Source organism: Canis lupus, chromosome 6 (assembly GCF_048164855.1).
Source record: "Canis lupus baileyi chromosome 6, mCanLup2.hap1, whole genome shotgun sequence".
Classification (NCBI taxonomy): domain Eukaryota; kingdom Metazoa; phylum Chordata; class Mammalia; order Carnivora; family Canidae; genus Canis; species Canis lupus.
In genome coordinates, this window is record NC_132843.1 from 74829984 (window position 1) to 74850824 (window position 20841).

Genomic DNA, 20841 nt, shown 5'->3' on the forward strand with positions numbered 1-20841 from the left:
AGGTCCAGGTCCGAGGAGGATCCGTTCCTTTGCTTTTCCAGCTCCCAGAGCTGCGCTCTTGGCGCGAGGGCCCTGCCTCCACCCCCAAGGCCAGCAGCAGAGCACAGGGTCACACCGCCCCTCCTGCTGTCAGCTTCCCCAGGGCTCCCCTGCAGGGAAGCTGGTGATTACAGTGAGGGCCCCGCCCGGATCCCATGTGCCAAGGCCCTCAGCGCCAGAGGTAGCATCACAGGTCAGGGGCAGGGCTCCCAAACCACAGAGGGCAGGGCTCAGCCTCGGGCCCCAGCCGGCTCCCCGGACTCAGAATCTGCGTCTCAGCAAGACCTGCCTGCACACTAGAGCGGGAGAAGCATGGTGCCATGGGGTCCTGCCCAGGTGCTACCCAAGCCCCAGGCCAAAGACAAACGGAGGGGGTGTTTTCCCAGGAGCCTCTGCAGGTGGTGCTGGGTGATCAGATGAGTGGCGTTTCCCCAGGCACCGTGACGAAGTGCTCACCTAAAGGGCCGAGGTGGCCAGATGCGCCCTGAAGCCACCGGCCCTGAGCACCGGGATGCCGGAGCTCTCGCTTGGCTTCCATAGTTCGGCACAAGGCTTGCCACTGCCACATAAAATCGTTTTTTTTTTTTTTTTAAGCTGTGTGAGGGGGATAAATGACGTAAACATAAGCAGCTTCTCCTGCTAATGTAAGTTTTACTCCCCCTGTACAAGTTTTCTTGGGATCCCAAGTCAGGAGTCCGGGCAGGTAACTTTCTCACTGTGACCTATACCTGTGGCGACTCGTTTGCCATCAGATACATAAGTGAAGGGAAGGAAAAAGTGTAAGGATCACAGCCCCCAATAGTCTACTTTTTCCATATTTAAGCAACAAGGGACAGAGCCCTTTTAAGATGTTGGATTTCACAGAAGGAAAGCAGCAAGGACCTAGTGAGTACTAGATCCAAAATGAAATTAAAAATTTCTGGGAATCACAACAATGACTGGAACCTCTGAATAATGACCAAGTTGGACGGACTCCGGGAATGGCCTATGCCCGCAGAGCCCACAGGAGGGCAGCAGTGCTACGCGGTATAAAGATTGACCCCTTTGGGGCAACCTTTCCGGAGGATCCTGGAAATGATGAAAGCAGCATTGCTTAGGTGGAAAAAAAAAAAATCCACGTACACAGGCACTCAATTTTGCACTGTTTCTGGAAGTCAGTAGACTATGTTACATCTTGCTTTTGAGTAGAAATATGCAAATGTTTATGCGAGGAAGCTCCTTCTTGGTTGCAGCTAGCTGTCAGGCATTACTAAATTTTAGAATACTTCAGTTGCCTATGGGTGGCTCAGGGGTTGGGCCTCTGCCTTAGGCTTAGGGTCCTGGGATCCTCGGGTCCTGGGATCGAGTCCCACATAATGCTCCCTGCAGGGAGCCTGCTTCTCCTTCTGCCTATGTCTCTGCCTCTCTCTCTCTCTCGATCATGAATAAATAAAATTTTAAAAAATAAATGAAGTAGGCTGAATTAATAAAACCCTAATTTGCTTTTGTAAATAATAAGCCTTTACTTTGTCACTGTAAATTTATAAATCGCTTTATAAATCACTAATGCAGAAGTTCTCAACCTTAGCTGCATATTATAATCACTTGGGAAGCTTAAAAAAAAAAATCCCATACACCCAGGCCACATCCCACACGAGGAAGGCAGGTGTCCTTCCAGACCCAGGGCACCCAGGGCGAGCAATGAGGGGCGGCGACCGAGGCCCCGAGGGCTGCGGGCCGCAGGGGAGCAGGTGCACAGCAGGTGCAGGCGAGGCCGGGGGGCAGCTGGGGTCTCCCCGCAGGAAGCCCTCGAGGAGGGCGGCAGCTCTGCGCCCCGGGGTGGGAGGGGGGCTCCCAGGGCCCGGCCCCCCGCACCGCCTGCACTCTGGGGGAGGACGCTCTGCCAACGCACACGTCGCCACCCATACGGTTCTCCACGGCTCACGGTTTATTTTTTGCAACATCTGAAGATCCACTTTTCAAGCAATGAACGGTAAAGACCCCTGCCCACGAGACTTCTTCTTTCACTGCAAATCCATTCTGACAGCTGTAGCAAACTGTTCACAGGTTCCAAGCGTTTCTTTCCATGTAATTCCATGGAACTTTCCATTTGAAGGTTTGCCCACGCATTTGTCAATATCTGACAAACAGAATTTATATTTACACATATACATCCGTTTCCCATATAAATCTACTAAAATGAAAAATCTAAATCTGAAGCAGAAACGACTATAAAAGTCCATATATTTTCAAAAGCATAATGATCTTTGGTTGAAAAACGCTCCATTTCGGCTTGTCAAAAATAAACAGTACAGCCATCCCTTGCTTCTAAGCAAGTGCTACGTCCCTGAAAAGTATGTGCATGGGGATTATAAAACTTCACCTCTGTGCTTAATTCAGATTTCCTCTTTCTTTATGTTCAAGCTTCTCTTCCCCAAGTCCCTGGCCAGATCCCCGAGGGAACACTCGCTGTGCCTCACGAACGGGCCTTTATCTGTAGGACAATTCTTAACTCCGGTCCGTGCTCCATTCCCAATCACATCCTTCTCCAGGAAACATTTCTTTGGCCTAATTTGTGCTACTAAATATATAAAAGTGCAAAACAAAACAAAACAAGGGGAAAAGCATCATCTGAATTCCAGGGGCCGTCCTCTGCCCACGGGGCTTCTTTGAGAGACCCTGCCTGGTGTGAGGACTCACAGGCCCCCTTCTGTTGGGCCCGAGCATCAGATGCTACCTCAGCTGTTTGCTTTTTCTGTCCCCTTGTGTGACCAAGGCAGAAACCCCGTTTTCTTTTCTGAAATACGTGGCTGAATTTTTACTCGGGTTTTAGCCTGCGATGCTCTTAAAAAGTAAGATTCTGATGCAACCTGAGGTTATCTGATGGATATATTCCTGCTAAACTCACCCCTTTCACATGACATTGTTTAAGGCTCTCTGATGTCATACAGGAGTTTGCAACGGATTTTGAATTCCTAATTGATTACTCAGACTGCTTATTGATGTTCTAAAAAGCGAAGCACCGATGCCATACATTTTTTAGCTTCCTTAAATCACCAAGAAATTACAAATACTTAAAAAAATATATATATGCAATTCTATCCTCGAGCATTTTCCAACATTCTTAGTTAATAAGGAAGTCAAATGTTCAAAATCCCAATATGCAGTGTTCTTTTTTCTAATTTTTTTTTAAAGATTTTATTTCTTAGTGCATGAGAGACACAGAGAGAGAGGCAGAGACATAGGCAGAGGGAGAAGCAGACTCCCTCAATGTGGGACTCCTCACTCTGCTTCGATGTGGGACTTGATGCCACCCTGAGCTGAAGGCAGACACTCAACTAACTGCCCCACTTTTTTCTAGTGTTTAAGGGCAGAAGCAGCATACACATATTTGTAAAGGCATTTGACACTAAACAATATCTAAAACATAGAGTTGTTGAAAGAATGAATCAAGACTTGGCATTAATCTTTGAACAAAAAAGATTTTAAAATCCCCTTTTTTTTAAACAATGAAATGTAATTTATCTTGAACTATATAGTTCTCTACAAATGGAGTTATTTTAAAAATTATTTCCCCATGGGACGAGCACTGTGCACTCAGAGTGTAGTTTCCCCTGTCTCTGTGTCTCTCAGGATTAAATAAATAAAAAATTCTTAAAAAAGAATTATTTCCCCACTTATATACTAGCAGGCAAACTGTGCCGAGTTGTCCTTTAAGTGCACGTGTTATTTAAGGGAAAAGAGGCCAGAAGTTCATACCCAAATTCATACACTGTTCAAAGCAGCATCAAAGGATGGTGACTACATTCAAACCACATTAAAATGCTAGCGTTATGCCTTAAGGGTTGCATTCATGGGAGTGAAAAAAACTACAGAATAATTATAAATCCTTTTCTCCCCTTCCTGTTTTATTGATGTAACTGACATATAACACTGTCTATGTTTAAGGCATACAGCATGAATTGATAATGTATATATTCCGAAATGACTACCACAATCAACTTAGTTGACAGCTATCACTTTAGTCACAAAAATTTTTGCCTTCCTGATCAGAACTTTTAAGATCTGGGGCACAAAAATGAGTGGCTCAGTGGCTGAGAATCTGCCTTTGGTTCAGGTCATGATCCTGGGGTCCTGGGACTGTGTCCTGCATTGGGCTGCCCACGGGGACCCTGTTTCTACCTGTCTGTGTCTCTGGCTGTTTGTCTCTTTCATGAATAAATAAATAAAATCTTTAAAAAAAATATACATACAGCACTGCTACTGACAGTCACCAGGCCGCACGTTAATTAATTATATCCCAGTTCTTGCTAATTTTAGAACTGGAAGTTTGTCCCCTCTGACGACCTTCATCCAATTCTGCCCCTAGCACTGGCAACCACCAATCTGGTTTCTGTTTCCAGGAGTTTGTTGTTGTTGGTTGTTTTTTAGTTTCTACGAATAAGTGAGATCATACAGTATTTGTCTCTGACTTCTTTCACTTCGCAAAATGCCTGGAGGGTCCATATATTTTGTCCTCAAGAACAAGATTTCCTTCTTTTTAATGGCTGAATAGTATGCCACCGCATTTGTATACCACGTTTTAACAATTCATCTGTCCGTGGACACTTGGGTTGTTTCCCTGTCTGGGCTCTTGTAAATGCTGCTGCAGTAACAGTGCTACACAGTTATTTTGTTTCCTTTGCATGTATACCCATGAGTAGAACTGCTGGATCATCTGGTAGTTCTCTGTTCTTAATTTTTTGAGGAAGGTTTATACTGTTTTCCATAGAAGCTGTGTGAATTTACTGTGGATCTCAAAAGATAAACTGATGTGTAGAAACCATTTAGCGCATCTACTCTGCTGTCGTAGCTGATTTATCCTGGTATGCACTGTACTCCGCTCTAATATCACTTTTCCTATAAGGCGAGATAAAAAGTATTAAAGATAAATATCATTAAGTACATAAGTTCAATTCCAAAGTCTATTTAGAAAATTGACAATTAAAGAAACTGGAAGAGGGCCTGAACTAGGAAATAAATGACTTTTAAAAAATAATTTCAAATATGCTACTAGTCTCACTCTAGAAACCCTTCTATCCCTGTATTATATTTTTGATTCTCTCCAAAACAACAGAGCAGTATGACACAAAGTACATAGTAAATATTTTCTCATTTAAATTAAAATGAGGGCTAATGGGAAAGACTGGAGAGAAACACCTATTTTGCTTATACTGAAATTTTAAACCTGGCTCTGAGATGAAACTATTAAGAAGGTAACAATTCCACCAGGCTTCAGGTCTAACACTGCCCCAGTTAGCCCTACTGTCAAGCAAATCATATGTTTCACTAAGAAATTGTCTTCAATAACTAAGGGTAACATCACAATTTTATGGTAACGATAGACATCTTTCTAACATCTATTATTCTAGCCCAGTGCTGTCCAAAGAAATGTGCTGCAAATCACATGGCTTAAGTTTACATTTTCTAGATGCCACGTTAATAAAAGTAAAAGAGGCTAGCAAAGTTAATTTTAATGTATTTTACTTTTAACCCAATATACGTGTTATTTTACATTTTTTATACTAAGTCTTTAGAGTCTGGTGTGTATTTTATGGGTACAGCACAGCTGATACAGGACTAGGCACTTTGAAGTCCACAAGACTATCAACTATTGAATTGGAAAACACAGGTCCAGTCCCTGCCTTAGTGAAATGACTAGAAGGGACAGACGAAAACCAGCTCTGGACAAGTCAGCTGTTCACCAGTCTGTGTGCCACGGCGAACATTTCAGGGAGGCCTCCCCACCCTAAGAGCTAACTAATAACCATGTTAGTTTTGGGATACCCTCAGACTTCTTTGGCGGGGAGGCCATCAGATGAGCCACCACTGTCACAAAAATATACTTGTGATGGAGCCATTTCCGGAGGACTACTGTGAGCCAGTTGATATTGTGAGTTAGGACCGTCCGTGAATTCTCCATGACTGCCATATTCTTCTACTTTTTGGAGTCAGTACTTCTTTTGTTTGTACAGTGGTGGAATCCTGTTCTTTGAACAGAATTTTAAATAGACTCCAAAAGAGGAGAAAGACACAAAGGATTCACATAAATTTTAAGAAACACTTATTTGAGAGCACAAAGAAGCAGTTTAAGGGTGGTGAAAATCTAACCCTGGATTACTAATGATGGGTGTTTTATATTACCTTCAGCATCCAACAGATTACCTTCAAAGGTTTATAGACACCTTGAAGCTCCCAACAGACTGAAATCTACCTTCCTGGTTGGCTGTAGCCTTTGCAAAGGTCTAAGAAACCAAGAAGATTCACGGGACTGGGCGGGCTCCGACTGCCACTTCTGGTTGGTGTGTCCTATCTTCCTCTTGCTCCTGTGACCCAAGATACCACTCTGCTTTTACCAAGACATTGCCCTTCCTATTGGCCTTTGTAGAGTCTGCTCCCCAACTCTTGGCTGTAACACAAGGTAGCACCTCACACGGTAAGTGGTGAGAATCACCTCTTCTCTCCTCCTGGCCAGGGAGACACACATTCTGGTGCAAAGAGAGGAACACTTCCAATTCATTTCATTCGACAACCCAAAGTGGATTGAATCAAAGGGTCTAAGGCAAGCCAATTCAGTTTTTCAAAATCTAAGGAGTTTTTGTTTGGTTTCTCTTTGTACACTAAAAATATTCTGTTCATGGAAAACAGATAAATGCCTTTTTTAGAATTTTTTTTTGATAAATGCCTTTAAAGTTAATATTTATGAATTGAAATTGAATGCTTTTACAAAATTAAGTGAAATGTATTTTGGTTTCTGAAAAAGGATATTTTCCCTCCCTGCACTTAAAATGAACAGACTTTATGATTATTTCTCACTGGGCTAAAAAATTTCTGCCCTTTTGGGTTCACAGCTACTAAGAGGTCAAGGAAGCCAGACAGTCTGATAAAAGGACAATGGAGACATTACTCAGTTGGAGCCTGTGTCAAAGTAAAAGCCTACCAGGACATATTATTTAAAACAGGAATAGTATAAAAAAATCAATAATTTAGCAAAGGGAACAGGAATCTAAGTGTCTGCCTGGATGTTTACTGCCAATATATGTTAGTTCAGGGTACTGATATCTAAATATTCATTGAATATTTTCTGTTCTAGATAGGACATCTCTGACAAGAAACACACAAAACCAATACCTTTTAATGATAAAAGCAAACCTTTCTCTCATCTCTTCTTCTCAGAGAGAATTAAACTTTACTTCTCTGTGGCTCTCACCAGTTTGGTATGTGCTGAACAGAGGAAGGGAAGAGGGCTGAATAAAACAGTCATATCAAACCAAAAGGAAGTAGAACAGCGTCACAAGTGGGATAAAAATCAATGACAGAGGAAAAGGGAAGTGCAGCTGACAATTAGATTCATAAAATTACAACTTTCTGATTCTCATTTAGGTACTTGAAGCAGGAATTTCGTGTAAGAAGTGACTTTAACTCTGATGTCTTATAGATCACCCAGTAGATGAACAGATTCTAAGTTTCTGTGTAATCTGTTTACCTCTGAATCCATTTAGCCTGATGCTAATAAAATAAACTTTCACAGTAAGACTGCGTGAGGACAAATGGCCCTTTGTCTCTCACACCTCAGATTTAGACGGAATACACAGAGCATATGTTAAATCCATGCACTACTGTCTGAGAAGTCAATGTCGTATGTTGGCAAATTGAACACCAATAAAAAAGTCAATGTCATGACAAGGCAGACTTTTTCAGGCATGTCAAGTACAGTGTCCTCCTGAGGTATATCTGTTTGCACCCCCAGGGAAGGCGTCTGCAAATCTTACGACTGGACATCCCATTTTTCTGGGATGGATCTAAGGCTGCTCTCTTGACTAACTACAAAATCCTTTCTTATTTATCAGTCATTTAAATTTTCTTAAGAGTTTGTTGAAAGCTCAAGAATTTGAGAGCCAAGTGGAAAAATGTTCAAAGTTGATTTGATCCTTTGGTTGCTTTGCCCCATGTCACTACCCTCCCTACTGCCTCATCTGGCCACTGGATGTAGTAAATCCCCAAACCCCCTGTAACCTTCATTGAAGCACAGACAGCTTAAAACTTATAAAGTTACTGGATCAGTCATTATTATAGAAATACGTTTCAGTTATACCAAATAATAAGTATCCTTAATAGAAAGAAAGGAAAACCTATTTAGTCACAGGTAATAAACTGCATCAATTGTGTAAATAATTCGAATGGATGTTGGTAAACTCTCATTTCCCCAGGGATGATATAACCAGAGTAGAGAAAATCATGCATATATGAAATGAAAATCACTCCCCATATATGAACACATCAGTGTAAACCAGTGGCATCTGTATTCCTGAGCTATGTAGTCATGACAAGCAAAACAGGACTCAAGCCATCACAAAGCACAGGGCAAGGAAGGGCTGGGGACTCCCAGACCAGAAAGCATGGTGGCAGATTAGTTAAGAAAGGAAACTGGAATGAAGAAGGCAAGGGTGTGTTGGTGTGGCCTGCTTCACACGCCCTGGGATCCCAATCTATTCCTAGCTGGGACTAAGGAACAGACAACCTAGCAGAACACTTTGGCATGAGGCCATGTTCATCAAATAATTCATATAAGTTTGGTGCTCTGAAAAATGACAACTTACACTATTTGTGTCCTTTGGGATTGAGGCTGCAGAAGGGGAACTGTGTTCCCAAGTGATCACAAGTTCAAGTTTACATCAAAATCCATTCTGGACCAAGTGTTAGCAGGAATCTGGGCCTGTCTGTGCCTAGTGCCCTGCTTCTAGGGTTAGCCGCTAGAGAGAGAGAAGGAACTGCATGCACCCAAGAGTCTCATGAGGAAGTTTCGAGGCAACACCACTCAGGGGGAAAGACGATGGACATGAGGCAGTGCAAAGAATAAACAGAAATCTTGTTGGTTTTTTGGTTTGTTTTTTTTTTTTTTTTTGAAAAGCAACATAAAGCTAAACATTAGCCCACACAGTTTTAAAAAAAACAATACACACAGATGTGGCATTTTTAGAAAATTCAATTATCTTAAACGGGAAAAGTTTACCATTAAGTTTGATGGTGTTTCTTCACATTTCAAGAATATAGGTACAACAATAATATTCTCCACCCTGGTAACTCGGCAGCACTATCACCGCGAGCTCACTGGACACAGAATCTCAGATCGGTAATGCTACGGAAATCTTTCACCTGTGGTACACTGCTCAGATAATTGCTCACTTTTAAAAGACCTGTTAACAGTAGCTACAGAGAGTATCATTAACACTTGTTAAGGAACTTGTATGTGTTTTGATGCAGTGTTTTGTTTTGTTTGTAAATATATTATTTTTGTATTCATGAGAGACTCACAGAAAGAGGCAGAGACATAGGCAAAGGGAGAAGCAGGCTCTGTGTGGGGAGCCTGATGCGGAACTCAATCCCTGGACCCCAGGATCATGCCCTAAGTCAAAGGCAGACACTCAGCTACTGAGCCACACTGGTGCCCCCGACACAGTGTTGTTTAAACAAAGTAAGGGCAGAGAGCTATTTTGTTGTGTTTTTTATTTTAGAACCTATTTCTACACAAAAATTTTGAACTTGTAGAAATATTTCCCTGATCGTATTTCCTACTCAGAACGCTATGTATACATAATTTTACTGCTGATTTAGAAATCAAATATGCATATCATGTGTTCTACAAATATAAGATTGAAGACTCAAATGAAGGCACTGTGGGTATTAAAAAAAAATAACTAAGCAGGGGCGCCTTGGTGGCTCAGTTGGTTAAGTGTCCGACTCTTGGTTTTGGCACAGGTCCTGATCTCAGGGTCATGAGGTTTAGCCCCGTGTCAGGCTCCAGGCTCAGCATGGAATCTGCTTGAACTTCTCTCTTCTTTTCCCTCTGCCCCTCATGCTTTTGCACTCTATCTCTCAAATAAATAAATTAAAAAAAAGAAAAACTAATGTTTTAAAAATCTGAGCTCTTTATGAGTAAGTAATGTACTTTTATTACATAGCCTAAGCCAGATGATTAAATATATGAGAAAATATATCATAAAACCATGAATACCAAAGGTCTTAAAGTTATTTGTTTGATTTTAAAGCTATTTTCAAATCAATAGGGAAAAAACAAATCACTAAATATCAGAAATTTCAAAGCACCTAATTTGGTCTGTGTTCTGGAATTTATTCTAAGTCTTTCCTAAATCATTTAAGTCTGAGGCTTAGAAACCCTCCTCTGCTCAGAAGATATATACTGGTAAATTTTTTCTATTTTAAGCTTCCTCACCTTTCATTTATATAGATTAAGACACAGATAAAGTTAATAATGAGGTGCTTTGTAAATCTTACCCCTGTCAGCAACCCCCAACCATTTTACAGCAACCTAGTAAATTAAGAACATAAGAGGGAAATCAAATACTGCTGCTTTTCTTTCCCCAGTTTAACAAGGTAAGTAATGACTTAAAAAAAAACAAAAAAAGCAAATCAGATTGAGAACCCATGTAGCCTCTTACCTGAGTTACATAGATAAATGGAAAATTTCATTGTAAAAATTCCAGTGCATACAACTAAGTCTCCATAGTGAACAGTTCTAAATCTAATCTCGGCCACTAGTCCAATCTAGGAAATAGGGTCAAACTGGGTGGGAAAGGACCCAGAAAGGTCCATGATTTGCTATAGAACTTAAACCTCAAATCCCACAGAGATGTTTCTTGCAGTCCTAATAGCTGGAGCCACTCTGCAGAGAGGGCTCTGGGTGCAGTGACAGTACATGCAACCTAAGACATTTTTAGTAAAGAAATGCAACTGGGATGGCACACTCATGTAGGCACAGTTTAGAAAAACACAGCATGCAGGACAAACAGAAAAGCTGCACAAATTATGTCAAGAGTAAGAAGAACAATAAATTAGAAGGGATATGCTTTTATTTACCCTTTCTTCTTTTGTCGATACACTACGAACACGACGATGACAATGACTACAAGGCCAGCAGCTACAAGAAACCAGGAAACAAGAGTATATAACAGAGAACTGATTGTCAAGATTCAAAATTTAGCAGCAGAAATAAGTAAGTGTTGGTTGCATTTCAGTGGTCAGAAAAATGTTATTTTATTTAAGCACATTATCTATTTACATTTTGTCTGGACTCTTCACTATCCAAAGCTCATTCCCTGGAGTCACTTGAACAGTCCACAGTAAACCACAGAAGAATCATTGCTTAGTTTAGAAAATTACTCAAAGCATCTTTGGGACACAAACTCATGACCAATCATCCCAAAAACACATGTAGTGTTTAGTAGGCTTTGTTACTAAGTGGACATATATAGTATAAAAGGACATATATCCACCAGCAAAACATAGTGTATCATATACAAGGTCAGGCTGTTCTAGACTGGTGTACCTCATTTCAAGCTACATAAACTATAGACACTGAAAAGTTAAGTTTAAAATAATTTTAAAAATAAAATCAGTTAATTAAATAAACATATAATTAACACACTTTTTCTGAGTAATATTTTTATTTAAGTGGCATCAAAGTTTGGGGTACTTACAGACACAGAGAACAATCACAACAACAATGTATCCTTTGCCTGGGAAAAAAACGAAAACATTTTAAGGATTGTGCACATAAGGGTGTGCATCTAATTTTGATCAGATTACCTATACACTATGGCAACAGAACTATTCCTCAGTCTGGTTCTAGCACAAGTGCTAGCATGTCCAGTTCATTCTGATCACAGAACCCTTGGAATCGGATCCCATGTTTAGGCTCCACCTTGTAAAACTGACTCTTTGTTAGGAACTTTACTTTTGATTGTTTTGTGCTATAGTTACCATATCAGTAAAACTTAGGACAATTATTATTTAGTAGATTAGAAGAAAATTGTTTCAAAAGGGATTACTCCATTATAGTTGGTTTAGTTCAGTATTCATTCTATCGTTTGTGATTTTGTTAGAAATTCATACTTTTTCCACAAAAGTGGAGTATGTGGACTAAGTCATAGATCAATTTCCATTTGTCTATCACACAGATGTTAGTTGTAGAATCTTCAACATAATACTTTATCTTATCATCAACCCCTTCTGATCCTCCATCCCCTAAAACTAAAACATAATCCCAATTACCAAGGAAATTCTAAGTACATAAATGAAATGAAATACCAGGGCACATGGATAAAAATAATGCATAGAAACTTAAACATTGTTTTTGACTACCCAGAAGGAAATAAATCATACTACAAAATCTTAATTCTTAGCAATGATGTCAAGAGTACCCCTGCTTCTAAACTGCTATTATTTATATTAAAGTTCTGGAAGTCAAACATAAAATGTCACGTTTAAGTCTGATCTTTTCATTTCATAAGAAATTATCAAGTGCTTAATACCTTAAGATCGCACTGTTTTTACTGGCACAATGAGAGTCTGACTACAGTGTTCAGAGCAAATAGAACAAGCCTAAAGAGTCATAAAAAGGTTAACCATATGACGCTAGTCTAATATAAATAGAATAAATACTTCTCTTCATTTACGTATCAAGAAATCATTATATTTAACTGTCACAACTATACTTTTTTTTTTTTCATATTCTTTAACATACATTGTGTGGACTATCTTAGCCTACGTGAAGTTTGCCATGCCAGTGTGTCATAGGAAAAACTAAATCAACCTGTAGCACTTTAAGGCATATGTATATAAGATACAAGGAGAAAGAAAACTGATCTACAAATTGCCATAAAAAATAACACTACCACATGGACAGCAAGTTATGTTTTATGTATTTTAACCTATATATAATTATAGCATTTAAGAAAGTTACCTCACCCTACTAGGAATCCTATTTGGGGAAGTACCTCTTAATTACATTGTCTATATGTATTCACACATACTGCTGCTTACATCTGCCATGGTATCTACACTATTAAAATAACTCCAAGTGTCATTTTTTTTAAAAGATTTTATTTATTTATTCATGAGAAACACACAGAGAGAGGTAGAGACATAGGCAGAGGGAGAAGCAGGCTCTGTGTGGAGCCTGATATGGGACTTGATCCCAGGACCCTGGGATCACTACGCCCTGAGCCAAAGGCAGATGCTCAACCACTGAGCCACCCAGGTGCCCCCCAAATGTCACTTATTACCAATTTGTGACATGCTGTTTCTTCTCTAACTACAGGTAACTGAAATATGATATTTACATAGAATGCTAGGGTCTCATAATACAAGGCTATTAATAACCAAAATAGTACCTGAAGTGTCACTAGGTGGTGTTTCATCACTGGGCTTGGGAGATCCTAGGGAAAAAAAAAAAAAATGGAAATAAGTTAAGAAAAAAGAGAGAGAGAGGAAAAAAATAAAGCTTGAAGACATCTAAATTCATAGGTTTTGAATTTTTGTCTTCAGGCAAAAACCCATAATTTTGTTTTACTTATATACATGAATGTTTCCCATTAAAAGTAGCATCATAAAATATTGTAAATTTGTATGTGATCAGCATTCTTCATATCCAGTAACATTTCCTGTGACAATAGTCTGTGGTATGTTATGCAACTATATCATAAGTATATTGTTAAAATTATGGGGGCACCTGAGCGGTCAGTGGTTGAGCATCTGCCTTTGGCTCAGGTCACGATCCCAGGGTCCTGGGATCAAGTCCCGCATCAGGTTCCTTGCAGGGAGCCTACTTCTCCCTCTGCCTATATCTCTGCCCCTCTCTCTTTGTGTCTCTCATGAATAAATAAAATCTTTTAAAAATTCAAGTATTTATTGTTAAAATAAATTTATGAAATTAATAAAATAAATTTATGAAAAAGCCATCACTAGCATCATACTCATTGGTCAAAGACTGAAAGTTTTTCCCTTAAGTTCAGGAACAAGACAAGAGGCCTGGATTTTCCACTTTCACTCAACATATTAGAAGTTCTGGTCAGAGCAATTAGGCAAGAAGAAGAAATAACAAGCTTCCAAGTTGGGAAGGAAGAAATAAAATGATCCCTGTTCTAGATGTTGTGACCTTTACATAGAAAACTCTAAGGATCTCTCTCTCTCTCTCTCTCTCTCTCTCACACACACACACACACACACACACACACACACAAAATTAGAATAAATGAATTCAGCAAGGCTGCAGGACACAAAATCAACACACAAAAATCAGCTATGTTTCTATATACTAACAATGAACAATTCAAAAAAGGAAATTAAGAAAACAATCTCATTTACAATAGCATCCAAAACAAACAAAATAGGAATAAAACAAGCAAGAAGGTAAAGGGCTGAAAACCACACAACGTAGCTGAAATGAACTGAAGATAGGTGGAAAGACATTCCATGTTCATGAATTAGAAAACTTAATATTATTAAAATGTTAATACTACACAGAGCAATCTACAGACTGAATGCAACCCCATCACCATCTTGAATATGCATGTTGCAGAAACAGAAAAAAAAAAACAACCTGTAATTCATACGGCATCTCAAGTGACTAAAAATAGCCACGATAATCTTGAAAAAGAACTACAAAGTTGGGAGGACTCACATTTCCTGATTTTAAAACTTACTACTTACTACTACAAACTACAGCAATCAAATAGAGAAGCAATTGGCAAAATACAGACACACAGACCAATGGAACAGAATAAAGAACTCAAAAAATAAACCCTTATGACTATGGTCAACTGATTTCACTAGGGGTACTAAGAATATTTAACAGAGAAAGAGCAAAATTTTCAACAAATGGTTCTTAGAAAACTGGATATCCAAACTCAGAAGGATGAAGTTGGACCCTTGCTTTACACCATCCACAAAAATTAACTAAAAATGGATACAAAACTAAATATAGAGCTACAAGTATAAAACTCTTAAAAGAAAACATACAGAACAAGCTTTGTGATGTTAGATTTGGCAGCTATTCTTGAATGTGATAACAAAAGCACAGGAAACAAAAGAAAAAATAGATAAACTGGACTTCATGAAAATCAATGGGCACTGATTTTGTCCATCAATGGACACTGTAAATAGAGTGAAAAGGCAATCCACAGAATGAGAGAAAACATCTGCAAATCACACACTTGATAAAGCACTAATACACAAAATATATGAACTCAAAAAACTCAATACCAAAAAAAAAAAAAAAAAATTGCCAATTAAATGACTTGGCAAATGGGCAAAGGACCTGAATAGACATTTCTCCAAAGATCTGCAAAAGACAATAAGCACACGAAAAGACGACTAATCACTAATCATTAGGGAAATGCAAATAAAAACCACAATGAGAAGGTTGGCTCAGTATGTTAAGCTTCCAACTCTTGATCTCAGGGTTGTGAGTTCAGGCCACACATTGGGGTCCATGCTAGGCATAGAGCCTACTTCAAAAAAGCAAAACAAAACAAAACAACAAAAATCAATGAGATGCTACTTCACATGTGTTAGGATGGCTATTATCAAAGAACAGAAAAAGAACAAGTGTTGCGGGATGCCTGGGTGGTTCAGTGACTGAACGTCTGCTTTTGGCTCAGGTCATGATCCTGGGATCCTGGGATCGAGTCCCACATAGGGTTCCCCGCAGGGAGCCTGCTTCTCCCTCTGCCTGTGTCTCTGCCTCTCTTTCTGTGCCTCTCATGAATAAAAAAAGAAAATCTTAAAAAAAAAAAAAAAAGAACAAGGGTTAGCAAAGAGGTGGAGAAACTGGAATCTTACTGAGCAATTATACTACTGGGTATTTATTCCTAAAATACAATGTAGTGATCTGAAGGGGCACCTGAAGCCCAATGTTTATAGCAGCAATGTCCACAAAAGCCAAACTATGGAAAGAGCCCAGATGTCCATCAACAGATGAATGGATATAGAAGATATATATACACACACACACAAATACACAATGGAATACTACTCAGCCATCAAAAAAAAAGAAATCTTGCCATTTGAAATAACATGGATGGAACTAAAAGATATTAAACTAAGCAAAATAAGTCAATCAGAGAAAGACAATTATGATCTCATTTATATGTGGAATTTAAGAAACAAAATAGGATCATGGGGGAAGAGAAGAAAAAAATAAAACAAGATGAAACGTAAGAAACAAACCATAAGAGACTTTTAATCATAGGAAACAAACTAAGGGTCGCTGGAGGGAGTGGGATGGGGGATGGGGTAACTGGGGGCATTAAGGAGGGCATTTGATGTAATGAGCATTGGGTATTACATAAGACTGATGAATCACTGACTTCTAGCTCTGAAATCAATGATACATTATATGTTATTTAATTGAATTTAAATAACATTTAAAAAAGAAATTGTAATCTTTGTGCATCACTGATGGGAAGGGAACATGGTATGGCCACTGTGGAAGATAGTGTGGCTATTTCTCAGAAAAGTAAACACAGAATTACCATATAACACAAGCAATTCCATTCCTAGGTAGATAGATGAACCATCAAAACTGAAAATTGAGCCTCAAACAGTTACTCAAATGCTTTTATTCAGAGTAACATGATTCAGAATAGCCAAAAGGTAGAAATGACCCAAGGGTCTGTCAACAGATGAATGCATAAACAAAATGTGGTACATAATACAACAGACTTATTATTCAGCCAGAAAAAGAAATAAGTTTTCTATATGCTATAAGATGGATGAAATTTGAAAACATTATCCTAAGCGAAATAAGCAGAATACATTATGCTAACTGCAATAAGCCAGAAATTACTCCACTTTTATGAGGTACTTGGAATAGTCAAATTCACAGAGACAGAAAGTAGAATAGTGGGTGCCAATGCTGGGGGTCAGGCTGCAGTGGCGGAAGGGTGGAGAGATGGAAAGTTGCTGTTTAGTAGGAATTAAGATTCAATTTGAGATGAAAACATTTTGGAGAAACACGTAGTAGTGATGGTTATAAATAATGTGGATGCACCTACTGCCACTGAGATGTACATTTACAATGGTTAAAATGGTAATAAAAGTTTATTTAGAGCAATTAACACACAGGGGCACTGCGCCTGAGTGGCTCAGTCAGTTAAGCATCCGACTCTTGATTTCAGCTCAGGTCATGATCTCAGGGCCCTGATACCAAGCCCCATGTCAGGTTCTATGCTCAGCATGGAATTTGCTTGTCCCTCTCCCTTTGCTCCTCACCCACGCACTCTCCCTCTCTTTCTCTCAAATAAATAAATGAATAGAATCTTTAAAAAATTAATACACAGAATAGTCTATAAACATTTCTGAAAAAAAAGTGTTCCGCCAGATATTGAAACGTATCATAGTACTGTGATAAAAACATAATCTGGTGCTGGTGCAAGAACGTAGAGCTCAAGGGAATAGAAACAGGACTAGAATTTTATAATAAATTTGGCACTTGAAAATAGCTGGAGAGAAGACAACTTAATCAACAGATGTTCTTACTTTGCCACTGAATGGGGATGGGTAGGGTAGAGAGGGACCCTATCTCACTCCACCTACCACAATGAGTTTCAAATGCATCAACAAATTAAATGCAAAGAATGCAATCAGAATGCATGGTTGAAATATATGTTTCAGCATGGGGAAGACCTAAAGACTTTATAAAAAAAGACAAAACACATAGCCATTAGGGAAAAGATAAATATACCCAACTACACATATAAAAGGCCCCTGATGATATCTTAAAGTCATCATGAAAAAGGATGGGATATAATATATCTAAATACAACCCCAATCCATGAAGTGGAAAAAGTACAAGTTTTAGAAAAATATGAACAAAATGATGCCATTTTAATTTAAGAACAAAGGAAAACAAAACACAAAAATATATATAACTACACATAAAAGGATGCTTATGTACAGAAATAGATAAAAAGACACCCTAAAACTATTAAGTGATTAACTCAGGTAATGGACTAGAGAAAGAGAAAAAAAGCTAATCTTTTATTCTATATAAAAGCTAATCTTTTATTCTATATACTTTTATAGTGTTTGAAATCTTAGACTTATATTCATATACTACTTATGTATAAAACTATAAAAAGCAATCTATATCCAATAGTATAAAAATCTGAAAAAGAAAACCGACTAGTAAAATTAAGGCAAAGGAAAAAACCTAGAAAAAAACTGTTCATTTCATTAACAGGGCTTTCATTTATAATGAATTCTGACAAATCAACAAGAAAAATATTATAGAAACATAAGAGAAAAATAAGCAAAGGACATGAATAAATCAAAGTAGACCAAAAAAAGTTCAGCTTCGCTAATAGTTAGGGAAATGCAAATTAATATATGACATCATTTTTAACCCATCGCCTTATAAAGCTCTTAGTAAAAGTAGGATACAGAGTTGCTGATCCTGGATGACCTCAACTCAGATGTGTAGTCATATGAGGTGGCTTGGATTCTGAAAAAATTAATTTCTTTTGGTTCACCAACTTTATCGATACAAAATTATGGGTTTAATCTTGATTTCTGATATTAAAAAGATTGACCATTTCTCAAAGTGAAAATATACATTTTAAACTTTTTAATTCTACTTCTGGTAATTTGTGCAAATATGTATTTGCACAAATACATCAGAATATATGCATAACAAAGTTTGCTATAGCTTTGTACTTTAAGATGTAAATTCCAGATGTTAAATGACAATAAATCATACAAATAATGGTGTTCAAAGATAGCAACTCTGAAATCTGGAAGATATTTCCTTCTGGCCATAGCAAAATATATATGTTAAAACAAGACAAGGACCTTCCTCTTCACTCATATTAATTCGAGTGATGTCATATAAGCTACCTTTAGGAACTTCTCATATGCGAGGCACTGTGCTGTTTTAAATGAATCCTATTAAAAGTTTGCCATCACTCCATGAGGAAGGCATTAAATCATTTTACAAATACAGACACATTTAACGTTTATATAACTTGCCCAAGTTTGCATATCTGTTTATATCTGTACACTATGGCAAATAGTTTTAGAATCGTGAACAATTTAAAAGTGGCTATCAATATGTTCTTTCTCTTTTCATTACTGAACATGATGAATGCATGTAATTAATTATTTAGAGGATTTTTAAAAATATAAGCAGGAAGGTACTAAACCTGAGACACTCGGAATTGGAGAGTTTGTACTGGGAGGACTCGACACTGGAAAACAAAATAATGTAAATGTATCAAATGACTGGGAGTTATTACCGGCACATAACACCAGGAATTTTAAAGATTTCTGGATATAAGCAGTAAGTTACTAAACCTGTATGACTCAAAATCGGAGGACTGGTAGTAGGAGGAATCGGCACTGGAAAAAAGATAATGTAAAATGGATCAGCCACCTGGGAATTATTGTGTTCTTTTCATTCATATGAAGTATGCCTTTCATTCTTGACTTATTTAGGTAGAAAGTCTCAGCTTCAATTTTCTGGAAAATGGCTATTCCTTTTTACACAGAAGAAAAGAGCCACATGAGAGAAATTTATATACATTGGTATATACATAACATGCAAAGACCCTAGCAGAATTCTTTTTGTCATTTATCTGTCAGGGAAATAAATCCAAGACAGAGTTAAATACTAAAATTGCTTCTTTTCAACTATCTGGCATCACTGATATTTAATGTCAAAGAAACAACATCATAATAATAAAAAAAAAAAGACAAGAAGGAAAACGATGTCCATTGTACCTTTAAGACACATCGGCATCTCAGGCTCCCAAGTACTGTTACTGCCACAGATTGCAAAATTGGTACTCTTATGGTAAAACCCTGAAAGGCATTCAAATTCAATTCTTGCTTTGTAGTAGTATTTCCTGCTAAATCCCAACACCAGTTTGCCATTTTCGGGGTCTGGAAGTGGACATCTGACCACTGAAAAGTAAAGAAATTCCAGAATTAATGGAAACCTGCGTTAACACAGGGACAGAAAAAATAATGCAAAGCAGTAATTTCCAGTGGGAAGAAACAGACAAGGAATGAAAGGCAAGTTGTTAATTAAGGAAAAAAATACCCAAGAACCCTGTATATGTATGTACATTTTAACTCCAGGGAAATGGATTTAGAGAAATCTAGTAACTTTTTTCCTCCTAGAAAAGACTCACATTATAGTTTATTGGCTTTCCTACATTTTTTCCCATTAGTGACAAGTTTTGAGAAAGGTCTGACCGCCACATACACATTTGGGGTAAGTTCAAGAGCAACTTTTGATCGTCCTTTGCTCTAGGGATTTTTTTAAAGGTCATGCTGACACTGACTGCAGTACCCTGCTTTCCCAGGAAAGCAGGAAACACATACTCTTCTAAGAAAGTAATACTTGAGCTCAAACTTAAAAGTCGAAAAGCAGGTAGTCATGCACACATACGCAGAAAGGTCGTTCTCAGGGAGCAACAACATACACAAACAGGGATTTGCAAGAAATGGAAAGGCCAGTGGACTTAGGGCAGCATTTTCCAAACATCTTGGCCTGCAGCCTAGAGATCAAATGGCACATTTTACCCTGTAAACCAGTATGTGAGCACGCAGGCCTGAAATACAAGTTAGCCTCATGCCAGTGGACTCTGCTCAATTTCCCATTCTACTCTGCTTCTTACCAAGGAAACTACTGGTCATGACCTGATAGATCGCTCTCAGGATCTACTAAGGGGCTTGGCAGAATTTGGAACCAAAAACCAACACCACAGGGTTGGGGCAGGGACTACAACAGAACATCCTAGGACGTTCAATCTGACCAACAGACAAGGGCCAGAAAGAGGAGAGCCTTTTCAACCAGAGGACTGCTCTTCCTCTGTTCCCCAGGGTTCTGACTTTCCATCAGCTCTCATTCCCCTTCTGCCTGAGGAACTTCCTATAGCAATTCCCATGGTGCAGGTCGGCTCATGACAAATTTCCTTGGCA

At 38.5% G+C, this 20841-nt stretch overlaps 1 protein-coding gene across 1 annotated transcript in view; it reads right to left on the reverse strand.

Annotated features, from left to right (window-relative positions):
* Positions 1-1943: 1943 nt before the first annotated feature.
* The window catches only part of LOC140636078 (membrane cofactor protein-like), a 45728-nt gene continuing 26830 nt past the window's right edge, over positions 1944-20841 (reverse strand). The window contains exons 7-13 of the mRNA XM_072831547.1: positions 19636-19818; positions 19210-19254; positions 19059-19103; positions 13251-13295; positions 11556-11594; positions 10936-10996; positions 1944-4917 (exon numbers count right to left, since the gene is read on the reverse strand). Coding sequence (XP_072687648.1) covers positions 4854-4917; positions 10936-10996; positions 11556-11594; positions 13251-13295; positions 19059-19103; positions 19210-19254; positions 19636-19818 — 482 coding nt within the window. The 3' untranslated portion in view covers positions 1944-4853. The remainder of the gene's footprint in view (positions 4918-10935; positions 10997-11555; positions 11595-13250; positions 13296-19058; positions 19104-19209; positions 19255-19635; positions 19819-20841) is intronic.